This window comes from Poromitra crassiceps (assembly GCF_964638095.1).
Source record: "Poromitra crassiceps genome assembly, chromosome: 9".
In the NCBI taxonomy this organism is placed as follows: Eukaryota; Metazoa; Chordata; class Actinopteri; order Beryciformes; family Melamphaidae; genus Poromitra; species Poromitra crassiceps.
Genome location: NC_139630.1, coordinates 48,131,267 through 48,143,482, shown reverse-complemented (window position 1 = coordinate 48,143,482; position 12,216 = coordinate 48,131,267). Strand labels below are relative to the sequence as shown.

Sequence of the window (12,216 nt, the reverse complement as noted above, 5' to 3'; positions counted from 1 at the left end):
AGCAAAACAAGTAAGCCATTGAGAATTGGCGAGAATTTTTTTTTGGCTCTAGCTTAGCTGTCAAGGAAGTAAGTTGGAGTGTTCAACTTCCGTATATTTGATCTTTGTGTGCAATACACGACCATGCACGCGACATAGGAGAATGCCAGGATTGCGCTCCGCAATGTCTCTATGGCGTATTTAATTGGAACCAAAACAATATCTTGCAGTTGATTCCCAGCCTCCAGATTTATGGGACATCTCAGCACAGACGGGCTATGCTAACAGCAGTGTGACGCTAGCCTGGTAAATGTGAGTTCACGTGACCGGCTGGTTTACCAGGCTAGTATGAAGCAGTGGTAATGTTAATCTACGATCTAAACTGGACGCTGTATACCCAAAATGGTGAGGAGCATGTTTGTGTGTGAATGGTTAAGCGAGAAGTGAGAGTGATAGTTATTTTATTTGAAGCACAACACTTTATTATCTAACTTTTTTAAGTAGTCTAGAAGTAAATAAAACCATGTGATTTTCTGCCTTGTTCACAAAAGAATGACATAACAGGAAACACTGTGTGTGTGTGTGTGTGTGTGTGTGTGTGTGTGTGTGTGTGTGTGTGTGTGTGTGTGTGTGTGTGTGTGTCATGAATAAACCTGTAACACAAGCACAGTCACGCTCACTGCCTGTGTGTCTCGATAGGATTCCCCAGGAGACCCACTAACAGCAGCTAACCTGCTGAGGCAGAGACAATCACTGATCCACTCCAAAACACCGTTGCCCCATTAAAGTGCCATCACTGACAAGCTGAGACCCCCCACTCCATCCCACAATTCAGCCCCACAAGTGTGATCTTCCACATTGGACTACAGATAGATGCAATTCTCATGATGATTGTGCTATGCTCCATAAAGTATGTTTATTGGGAGGCCAAATGCACAGGCTCTTAGATTGTTTGAGTGCATTTAGTGCAGCAGCAGCAGCAGCGATAAACTACCGGAGAAAGATAGTCTGTTTGTCTCTCCCCCTTTGGTTTTCAGAGTGGAGAAATGCAAAGGGAGAAAATGGAAAATGCTCCTAGCCTATTTAAAGAGACAGTTAACAGGAGTATGAGCACATTTAGGACATATAGACAGTTTCCACTGAATTGTGTTGCTAGGGAACAGTTTGGAACCTAGCTTATGTGCTGTCAGTTATTGCACTGTAGCAGCAAAGACGGCAACAGGAAGTAAGAGGGGGCGATTTAGAATGTTTACGTTGTCGAGTTGAAACCGTCTATAACTACAGAACTAGCGACAGATAAGATGACGAGCACGGAGACAGAAGAGTGGATGAGGAACATACTGTATAGGAACGATCTCTGGGATCCAGCCGGTGAGGGTCTGGATGAAGGTGAAGTCAGCCATCTCCTTCCTGAGCTCTGACACGACACTGAGAGACAAACACACCCCAAAACTGTCATCAGCTTAAAAAGAGAGAAAATGATGGCCACACATCAAAGAAGTCCAAGTACATCAAAGCACAGCGATACTTATTTGGCACAGACCGCATCAAACCCACCCATGTTGACATTGGCAGTACTCCCTTTCAGAGCAGCCAGCAAAGAAATGTGCTGCCCAGAGATGTGGATTCTGCGGCTTACAAAGGACAACTAAGCTGTTGCCTCAGCCAGCCTGGACGTTGTGTCTACTGAGTAACTGAATGCCAGGGAAACAGGCTGGCCTTCTGATGTACATTCTGCATTTTAAATACTTCGGGAATAACTATTATTCAAGCCTCTACAAGTCATTTTGTGTGTGTGTGTGTGTGTGTGTGTGTGTGTGTGTGTGTGTGTGTGTGTGTGTGTGTGTGTGTGTGTGTGTGTGTGTGTGTGTGTGTGTGTGTGTGTGTGTGGGGGGTGTTTTTCAGTTGAAACAAATGGCTGCCTGTGGCTCTAATTGGTCGTCTTGGGATCCTGTCCCGGACGTGTACAGTCCATAGTAATGATCTCCAATGGGATGAAATAACTTGATCAATAACTTGATCAGGATTGTGACACTCGATATCAGGACAGGAAAGCTATTCACCCACTAAAACCAATGTGGCAGCCCCCCGCTCACCTTCAACTGTCTAAGGAAAGCCCCCAGCAGACACCTGGGTAAAGTTTGGCACTTGAGTGAACTTTCACTACAGCTTATAAATGATGCATGAGCAGAGAGGCTCCTTTGGTTCCCATCTTGGATGAAACATTTATGTGTCGACCTTCTGTGGACACAGCAACAGCCACCTTGACACACGCCAAGTCGCGCCGTCACAGACACGCATGCTGCCCGTCTCTCACCAAATCTAACATGGCCCCGGGCACATGTTAGGTCAGGTGGAGGTTTGGCCCAGTCAGCAAAAGGCACTCGCTGTGTGTGAGCGCTCGTCGTGTGAGCTTTCGAGTGTTTAGTTGACTTTGGATTATTTTCCAAGAAAGTAGACATCTCTTCTCTCAGCTCATGCTTATATTGCCTAGGGTGAAAACACTGCCTAGGCAATAAATAAATACATAAAAGTGACAGTCTCCAATGCTTTAGTGACCTGTGTTGACCTGCTTTCGTCCCCAGATCAGATTGGTTGAGAAATCACCTGCCATCTGACTGGCAAGTTATCCATAAAAGAAGGGGAAATTAAATATGTTAGAAAGCAAATCAAAAGGCTACAGAAAGTTATGAAGATTGCTGTTACTGGAATTGTTTTGACAGGGACACATTTAGAGAGAAATGCTACACAGGCCAGGTTTTCATTTTAATTTGTTGTTGGGCAGCAGTGTGTACCCTAAGCAGGGTAGTACACAGGGTTAGTGTGCATACTGTGCAGTGCATTTTTGCAGTATTCTTGTTAGAGGCCCCATGTATTAATTTTGTTCTGCAGGCTGAACAGTGGGTATCTGGAATGAGGGTGGAATGTGTTCTTATGCACTCTTACTTAGCAGAGCATAACAAGCCTGCTCTTTTATTTAGACAGTACTGCAGTGCATAGAGAGTTGCTGTAACTCACTCTGTGTTGGCTACTTTAATGAGAGCCTTGGCCAACAGCATTGGCCACAGCTCTGACTGGCTGGTGGAGGCAGGGAGAAGCAGGTTGTTGTCCTCATCAAACGGCATGGCATCATCAACTGTCACCTTCCTCCAGCAACCCTAGCAGGCAGACAGAAAGGCAGTTAGTGAAGATACTACACGACATGACGGAGGATGTATTTCTGCAATCTGCATGTTTAATCATTTCAATCACGAGAGACCGGTCGGTAAGGTTTAACAAGATACTTTATTTAGCAAATGGCATGCATGGCAAGTACTTTGGCGTATGACTCCATTGTAAGGTGGCGCTCCTCTTTAGGCGAGAGGGCAGCATCTACGTATATGGGCTAGGATAGAGAACCCCCCCCCCCCCCCCCCCGTGGGGGATTCTTCAGGAGTCAAGACTCGTTGGTGGTGGACTGGGGAGGTGGGTGGGGTGAAATGACAGCTTCAGAGGATGGTTTCAGGGGGAATAAACAGCCGTGATGCCAGCTGCTGCTATGATCCTCCAGAGTGGGGGGTGACGTAGAACCCTAGCTATATATACTAGGATGAACTGACGATGACTGACGTCATATGGACGGGATGAACTGAGGACAACTGACATCATGACTGACATCACGCTTGCGTTTGACTGATGTCAGGGGCTGATCAGGTAATGTGGATATGGCGGCCTCTCTCTCTGTTTGAAATTTGGTATGGAAACTTCACATCTCTTCAACACTTATTTTCCACTACAGTATTTTCCTATTTCAGTCAGTACATCCACAAGTTTACGTTATGGTGTTTGTTAAAATATCGTTTTCCTTCACACTGATACAGTTGCTAAACTTATCCAACTCAAAATTGTATTTAGCAAGTGTAATCAATCAAAAAAAAAAAAATCAATCAAAATCAATATGTCAAAAATGATCTTTAAAAAATGTGTTATAACTGCATTTTAAAAAGGAAAAACTGGCAGATGAAGAGACATAATTACTTTGACTTGCTGTTTATCAAAAATATTGTTTTGATTTGTATAGTGTAATACTGGGGTAAACTTAGATTTCCACTGGCCATGCTAAAAATAAAAGACTAATGTGTGAGTGATTAAAATGGTTTGATGCCTTATAAACCTCAGTGTATGGTTTATAAATTCACAGACTGCCTTGTCTAATTGTGATTTTTCTGACACAGAGCTTTCTCTGCAGTAGTGCCACTTGAGGTCCATAAGCCTCACATTGAAATTGTCTATTTTTCTCCTTGATTGTAGCACACTTGAATGGTCTCGTTCCACTCAAACAGCAAAACCATTACAGTACGGTAGTTGTTTTGTGTATGTACGTATACTACTATGCAACATGCAGACACACATGTCTGTTTGTCTGACACTTTCAGGTGTCTGGAATGAATCTGGTGCAAAAAAGAAGAAAAAAAACGCCCACGGGGGGCACTATAGCGATATCTTATGGTTCCTCTTCCTCCAGAGGTCATGATCACGACTCCCAAACTAAATCTCGCGGGAAACCCCCAGGTTTGGAAAGAGATGGGAGTTTTGGAATGGGTTTTAAGGTGGACCAAAGAGGGCTACAGGCCCCAATTTGGATCCATCCCACCCAGATTTTCCATTTTTATTCACAAAAATGGCCGGGATGGGACAGCTCTCATTCTCCAGAAAGAAGGAAATCTTCCGCTGGAGAAGAGAGCAACATTTATCGGGTCAGAGTCACGAAGGACTTTCATCCAGACAGTCCCTGGTGCCGAGACGGGGCGGCGCAGGACTTTACCCGAGTCTGGACCTTCGGGCTCTAGGAAAATATCACATACTTCCATTTGGCCTCCCCCCTGATGAGGGGGGATGAGGGGGGAAGGGTTTTCTTCCGGTGTACAGGAGCAGTGATAGCCCTGCTCATGCGTCATGGTGCATGGAGAGTGGGGATTACGCCGGAGTGCGTCCTGGCACTCCACTGCTGGCTAGCCCCATCCTTTCAGACCCAGGAGGTGCCTCTGGGCACGGTCCAGAGTGACCAAAGGTCCAAGTGTCATTCCCCCCAAAGAAGCCACTGCTATGACTGGCTGTATATTCAGCATCACCTTGGTCAGTGGGCTGAGTATTGTCTGCGCAAAGGATCCATTGACACACACACACACATTCTTCAATGACCTGCTATCTGCCAGGTCAACATTCAGGTATCTTCCACAAAACATCTCCAAACAATAGAGCCTTGTACATTTTCATGAGAACGTTCTCCCATCGTAGTTCTAAATAAATATATATATACTAACCTAAACTTGTACCACTAACCTAAACTTGTACCACTGTTCCTTCAGAAGTTGTAGTTGTCATAGACTGTGCTCCATAGTTGATTGCTCTATTGCGGACAAAAAATGTGTTATTGTAAGTCGCTTTGGATAAAAGCGTCTGCCAAATGACGTAATGTAATGTAATGTAATGTAGAGATAACACCGCCAGCTGCGTCTGAGGACATCATTTTAGCACATTGGGGCGAGAATAGATACAATATGAGAAGGCCTTCCTGTCTCGTGCAAGTAAACGACTCCTTTTGCTGGGAATCTGCTGTAATTGGTTACTTTCACGGCACAAACACCACTCCCACACTGACTGCACACAGCAAACCCACCGCTCCTGGGCTCATGGCAACATGCAAACATGTACACCAAGCATATGGGCAAACATCCACAATCACTCTATTGATTAGAAATATGGGCTGTCCTGTAAATATCAATAGTATGTATCCAGTAGTTCTCCTCCTAGCATTAGCCACCCTAGCCTTGCGTCTTAGCATCCTGTGTGGCGTCAGAGTGGTTGTTGATGCTCTCTGGCAGACTGAGTGACAGTGTGGTGTGATGTGTCCACTGGCTGTCTGTGGGAGTTTCACACTGGTGACAGGGAGGAGCTGCAGTTACGCAGGCTATAATCTGACTGACTGCTCACAGCTGTGCCTCTGCTTGTTCTTCCTCATTGCCGTCACATCATTGCTCCAAAGAGGAGCTCCGTCTCCTCGCAGATGTGGCAGAATGCAGCAAAGAGGGGCAAGTCAGAGGAGAGAGTGGATTTCCACTGTGGTAGGAGGACACAGGTGGAAAGAGTGGTGGTGAAGGAGAATGAAGGAACAGAAGGGGTGGGGAGAAGAGGAGTAGCATATGAGCAGAACGGACAAGGAAATTAGAGGGGGGGGCATTTAATGCCGTCTCTACAACCATCTGTTAGCGTGCCCCGGTTGGCACGGCGACTGCTGCCGACAATCGTGTCATGCTTGCTTGTCAAGGCTGAGTTGAACTGTTACAGAACACCATCACTTTTAGCTCCATCTCCTCCACTCTCTCACAGTACCAGAACTGTTATACAGTAAGAGTCCATACTGTACAAATATCTGTTACTGTAATGACATAAGACAATGTCCTTGCTGGTCCTGCTACCTACAGATCTGTGGCGAGAAACACACATGCTGAAACTCACAGGTCAGCAACTTCCCAATTCAATGTCGTTATGCCCCCCCACCACACACACACCCACAAACAAACACACAACACTTTCTGTGCAGCCCAAGAGTTGTAAAAGCCTAACCTCACACACCATTCACCCGAATGACAATACAAAGCATAAAGCCCTCTAGGCCTGGCTCTCATATCCATGCTGTACATACAGCCTAGATAGCCAAGTGAGTCTCCCCCACCCCTCACTGTGCCTGCTCCCCTCTCACCTCCCCCACCCCTCACTCTGTGCCTGCTCCCCTCTCACCTCCCCCACCCCTCACTCTGTGCCTGCTCCCCTCTCGTCTCCCCCACCCCTCACTCTGTGCCTGCTCCCCTCTCACCTCCCCCACCCCTCACTCTGTGCCTGCTCCCCTCTCACCTCCCCCACCCCTCACTCTGTGCCTGCTCCTCTCTCACCTCCTCCACCCCTCACTCTGTGCCTGCTCCCCTCTCTCACCTCCCCCACCCCTCACTCTGTGCCTGCTCCCCTCTCACCTCCCCCACCCCTCACTCTGTGCCTGCTCCCCTCTCGTCTCCCCCACCCCTCACTCTGTGCCTGCTCCCCTCTCACCTCCCCCACCCCTCACTCTGTGCCTGCTCCCCTCTCACCTCCCCCACCCCTCACTCTGTGCCTGCTCCTCTCTCACCTCCTCCACCCCTCACTCTGTGCCTGCTCCCCTCTCACCTCCCCCACCCCTCACTCTGTGCCTGCTCCCCTCTCACCTCCCCCACCCCCTCACTCTGTGCCTGCTCCCCTCTCACCTCCCCCACCCCTCACTCTGTGCCTGCTCCCCTCTCACCTCCCCCACCCCCTCACTCTGTGCCTGCTCCTCTCTCACCTCCTCCACCCCTCACTCTGTGCCTGCTCCCCTCTCACCTCCCCCACCCCCTCACTCTGTGCCTGCTCCTCTCTCACCTCCTCCACCCCTCACTCTGTGCCTGCTCCCCTCTCTCGTCTCCCCACACCCCTCACTCTGTGCCTGCTCCCCTCTCACCTCCCCCACCCCTCACTCTGTGCCTGCTCCTCTCTCACCTCCTCCACCCCTCACTCTGTGCCTGCTCCTCTCTCACCTCCCCCACCCCTCACTCTGTGCCTGCTCCTCTCTCACCTCCTCCACCCCTCACTCTGTGTCTGCTCCCCTCTCTCGTCTCCCCCCACCCCTCACTCTGTGCCTGCTCCCCTCTCTCGTCTCCCCCCACCCCTCACTCTGTGTCTGCTCCCCTCTCTCGTCTCCCCCCACCCCTCACTCTGTGTCTGCTCCCCTCTCTCGTCTCCCCCCACCCCTCACTCTGTGTCTGCTCCCCTCTCTCGTCTCCCCCACCCCTCACTCTGTGCCTGCTCCCCTCCCCCACCCCTCACTCTGTGCCTGCTCCCCTCTCTCGTCTCCCCCACCCCTCACTCTGTGCCTGCTCCCCTCCCCCACCCCTCACTCTGTGCCTGCTCCCCTCTCGTCTGCTGTCTCCTGTGGGCTCCGCTGAATAACACAATGCATCTCACTCCATCTCTCGCAGATCTGTGGCTGTGAAAATTGGCTTAATAATGCGGTGGGATTGTGAGACATTGACTTGATCTACAGTGGCGTGTCGTCCATAGGCACCCTCGAGTTTCATACTAGGTCGAATATTTTCATGCAGTGTGAGGATCAGACCATAAAGCCATCCTTTCATTGGAAATGTAGGTGGATCTGTACTCTTCACAGCCTTGTCCATAGGTGTGCACACGCTTGTGTGTGCGCCATATGTTTGTGTGTGCACTTCACTGTATGAATGTGTATGTGTCAAACTCACCATCCAGTAAAGTCGGACCACGTACTTCCCGTAGAGGTTGTAGAGCGGCATATGATCCTTCCCCACCTTGCACAGCGAGTAGATGTGCTCCCAAGGTCTCCAACCAGCTTGCTCTCCTGGTGTGCCGTTACACAGCTTCCAAACAATATAGATCTCACTAATGATCCACCTCATCAGCTGGGTGGAAGATCAAGGAGAGAAGGTGTAATCATGAGTCTAGTAACTACTAATCAATCTGTAAATCTATCAGTCGATTCCTCAGTTATCTGATCCATCATTCGCTAAATCAATAGTGCATTGCATTAGCCCAGTCCAATTCATTTCTGTCAATGAAATGTCCCTCTATCTGACACTTAAATTACACTATCCAAGTCCTGATCAATACTGGCTAGGGTAAAAGTCAGCGAGATCCTAAATAATAGACAAATTAAAAGCACTGCTGCAAGGTTACCTCACTGCACATCAGATGGTCATTGAGGGAGATCAGGTCAAAGGCTGTTTCATTCTCAACAACCACTGGATCCTAGAATGACACACATGAGTGTTAACAAGTCATACTGTAGACTAGAGAGGCACAGAGCAATACAACTGCCTGTGCCGTTTTATAACCAGTCAGATGATGGGGAGACAGACTGTGCACTGAAGCTGTTACATATACAGTGCTGCAGTAGCTATGTACAGTATATGTCAGGAGGGTCTATTACTCAGAAATCTGTGGTCAAACAGCTTTAGCAGATTTCTAGATCACTCTATGGAAAGAAACATGTCAACTATTTCAACTGTTATGTAAATATTCATGTTTTAATCTACTGTATGTGGGCGACTCATCCCACATTGACGATAGTGTGCAGCTTTGGGTCAAGGAAGACTAAATAAAAGCCAAACTTCATTTTCCGTCAGCTAAGCGGGTTTCAGGAAGAAAAATAACAGACTGGTAAAGGTTGAGGAAGAGAGAGGAGCACAACAGAGCAGTTGCTTGCATATAAACACCACATTGTTGTTGTGATTATTCCCATGTACTTCTTGTATGAAATTAACAAAATAGTTTTGACGTGGCAATGAAGGCAGGCTGTGACCTGTGCTGGTAAGGACACATTAAAAAAGCAGGAAGCTTACAGTAATTGCTCAATATTGCAGAGTGAGGGTAAGAGAAACCAAAGTGGAGCAATGCAATTAAAGTGTGGAACTGTAGATTAGAAGCAGACAAAGAGCAGATTCCCTTAATTAGCTGAACACAGCATGGCAAAGAAATAGCTACTCTTTGTTAAAGCTGCTGAAGGTAGGTTTTATGAGTTGGCATTTTGTTTTGATTTGGCAAAGGTAATCGCCATCTTGGGTGAACATAAGTTAGATAATAATATGTCAGATTGTCAGCTATACTGAGTGCACCACTGCTCTGCTGTTTTCCTTTCAAAGACTTGTTTAGGCCTGACAGGTGTCAAGTTTCAGAGGGCACACTATCTCATGCCTTCTGGTTCTGCCACTTATTAACGGCATTGTGGGCCAAAATATTTTAATTGCTACTCTGAGGCATACAAAATAACCCTTCAGCCGGAGGCAGAACTCACTATCTTCGGCTGCTCCGAGTCCCCTCTGAACTTCCCTGCAGCTGTGCAACAGTCTCTGACACAGGGGACAACTGTTGCCAAAAAACTCATTCTGCAGGAATGGAAATCCTTCGCCGTCTTTTCAATTGTCGTTGACAGACATGACCTCTGTCTTACGGATGGAGAGACTCAGGTTCCTGAGGACCAACTCACTTAAAAAATTCTCAACTATTTGGGACCTGTTCCTGGCCTACCTTGATGAGGTTAGGGGCGACGGGTGACTCGCCAGGCTGGTTTCTCATAGACCCCTTGCATGGGTTCCCATGCACAATATCATGATATAATATGATATTATGTTATATTATAATATAACATAATAAAATATTGTGGGGGGGGGGGGCAGGGGTTGCTTGTCAATCAAGTTGTTAATCCGCTGCATGACGATTTGTACTGGCTGGGTGGGAGTCGGTGGGATGGGAGAGGAGAGCTAAGTGCATTATTAGTCTTCATATACATTCATAAACATGACATGATACATTTGCTATTGTTTGTTATTATTACCTCTGACATGCAGTTGAACTATGATGTGGCACAGTACAATGGCAATAATAGTGATAATAGTGAGACACACAGTGGCATGGCACAACTGTAATCACGTTTGTAGGATGGCTAGTTATTTGCCATGTAGTGTCCCATTTAAATTCACACGACCAGTGCTAAAGTTACATGTACCTTGTTGAAAATGAACTCTGAAGGGCGCTTCCAGGAGTGCGCTTTCATAGATGGAGGCAGGCAAATTTTCCCCTCAGGATCTTCAAAGAATGGCTGCAGACAAAAATAGCATAAAGTTCAAAAGACTTTGTAACAGCACAACACAATGAATCTTACATGAGGTGCCATTAGTGTTTAAGGAATAGTTCACCCAAAAATGAAAACTCTGTCATCTACTCACCCTCATCCCAAATGAAACACAAGTGAAAGACATATACACCAATATTTGTTGCAAATCAATCAGCTGTAGTTAATATTTGCACTAAATGATGGTGTGTAGAGAGCAGGTCTTTGGAACTCTGAAGAACGGGTTCCCACTGACTTGAATTGTTCTGGAGAAAGCTGCTATGGAGTTGTGCTGGCAAGTTGCATCCTCCCTGTGTGTTATATGGACAAACCTCACCTGTGTTTCAACTGGCATGAGAGTAAATGGCAGAATTTTCATTTTTGAGTTAAGTATTCCTTTAAAGTGAGTTTAATAGGAAATGTTGCCATTTTGCCAGCTAGGCCATCTGTTGCTTCAGATTCAGATTCATTTATTTAAAGAATGGGACATTGCACATTGATGAACAGTACAGCCGTACAGTAAACATGCCAGGTTATAGCCCAAGGGCTAGTTTCCACCTGTAGTCCCATGCTGGTGGCACATTAATCTATGATCCAATGGACTTTTATAAAGAAATGTGTTTGGTCCACATATAGTTTTCTATATGCCACACTCACAACAGAGGGGGTCTTGCCCGTCTTTCCATCTTTGGCTCCTTTGGCTGCGTCCCATTTCTCCCCGTTGACCTCTGGCTCGTTCCACTCTGGCCAGATGGGGAATCTGTATCTCCTCAGCTCTCCTAGGCTTCCTGAGGTGCTGGCTACCAGGGACGCTGCTCTGAAATGATGATACAACAACCAGTGGCCAGCTAGCACCCTCAATGCCTGAGACAGTACTATAGACTATAGAGGGTAAAGCCCATCCACATTATGTTTAGTCTCTTTTATAGAATAGTTTACTCACTTTTGTCCAGCTGATACAGGCCTAAATCTGAATTAAGTAACCTAAATTAATTGCAAATACACAAATTAACGCCTTTTCGAGAGAATGTTTGCATGCCTCTCTCTGTAACACCTGTATAATGTGTTATATTTACAGCAATAATAACTCAATAAATATTGCAAATAAATAAATTGGGCCTAAACCACACATTGTAATATTTGACTCTAGCCTACTGTTAGCCCCCAAGGGGCTAGCTTACTGTGTATTTGTTCCATTAAAAATGTATTAAAGCTTATCAGTGAGCATACCTTAACTGATTCATTTCTGTCTTTTGGCCAGGTGCTGCAGTTAACGTTACAACAATTTAATCATAGACAATTCGTCTCTGCTATAAGTTAACATAACCGAGGTAACGTCTTGAACCCACTTAACGCTAAACCCTTTAGCCTCCTGAGTCTCGCGCCGAGGCTACCTTGAACCCAAACTCACTCTTTATTTGGTGTCTGCCCCTGGGATGAAGTGACTCTGCTGGAAGAGGACTCCTTTCTCTTTGCCATAACCTTGGACATTGTAGTTGGTGTAGTGTCAGTAGTCAACGGTTAGCAAAGTGACCAAGAAAGCATGTCAA

The 12,216-nt window shown here is 46.7% G+C and overlaps 1 protein-coding gene across 1 annotated transcript in view; it reads right to left on the bottom strand.

The window, feature by feature from the left end:
• Positions 1-12,157, bottom strand: part of adgb (androglobin) — a gene marked incomplete at both ends in the record, with an annotated part of 75,375 nt that extends 63,218 nt beyond the window's left edge. Inside the window, 7 exons of the mRNA XM_083643028.1 lie at positions 1,321-1,407; positions 2,998-3,137; positions 8,283-8,459; positions 8,734-8,805; positions 10,562-10,654; positions 11,324-11,483; positions 12,078-12,157. Of these exons, the coding sequence (XP_083499154.1) occupies positions 1,321-1,407; positions 2,998-3,137; positions 8,283-8,459; positions 8,734-8,805; positions 10,562-10,654; positions 11,324-11,483; positions 12,078-12,157 (809 nt within the window). The remainder of the gene's footprint in view (positions 1-1,320; positions 1,408-2,997; positions 3,138-8,282; positions 8,460-8,733; positions 8,806-10,561; positions 10,655-11,323; positions 11,484-12,077) is intronic.
• Between the last annotated feature and the right edge of the window lie 59 nt (positions 12,158-12,216).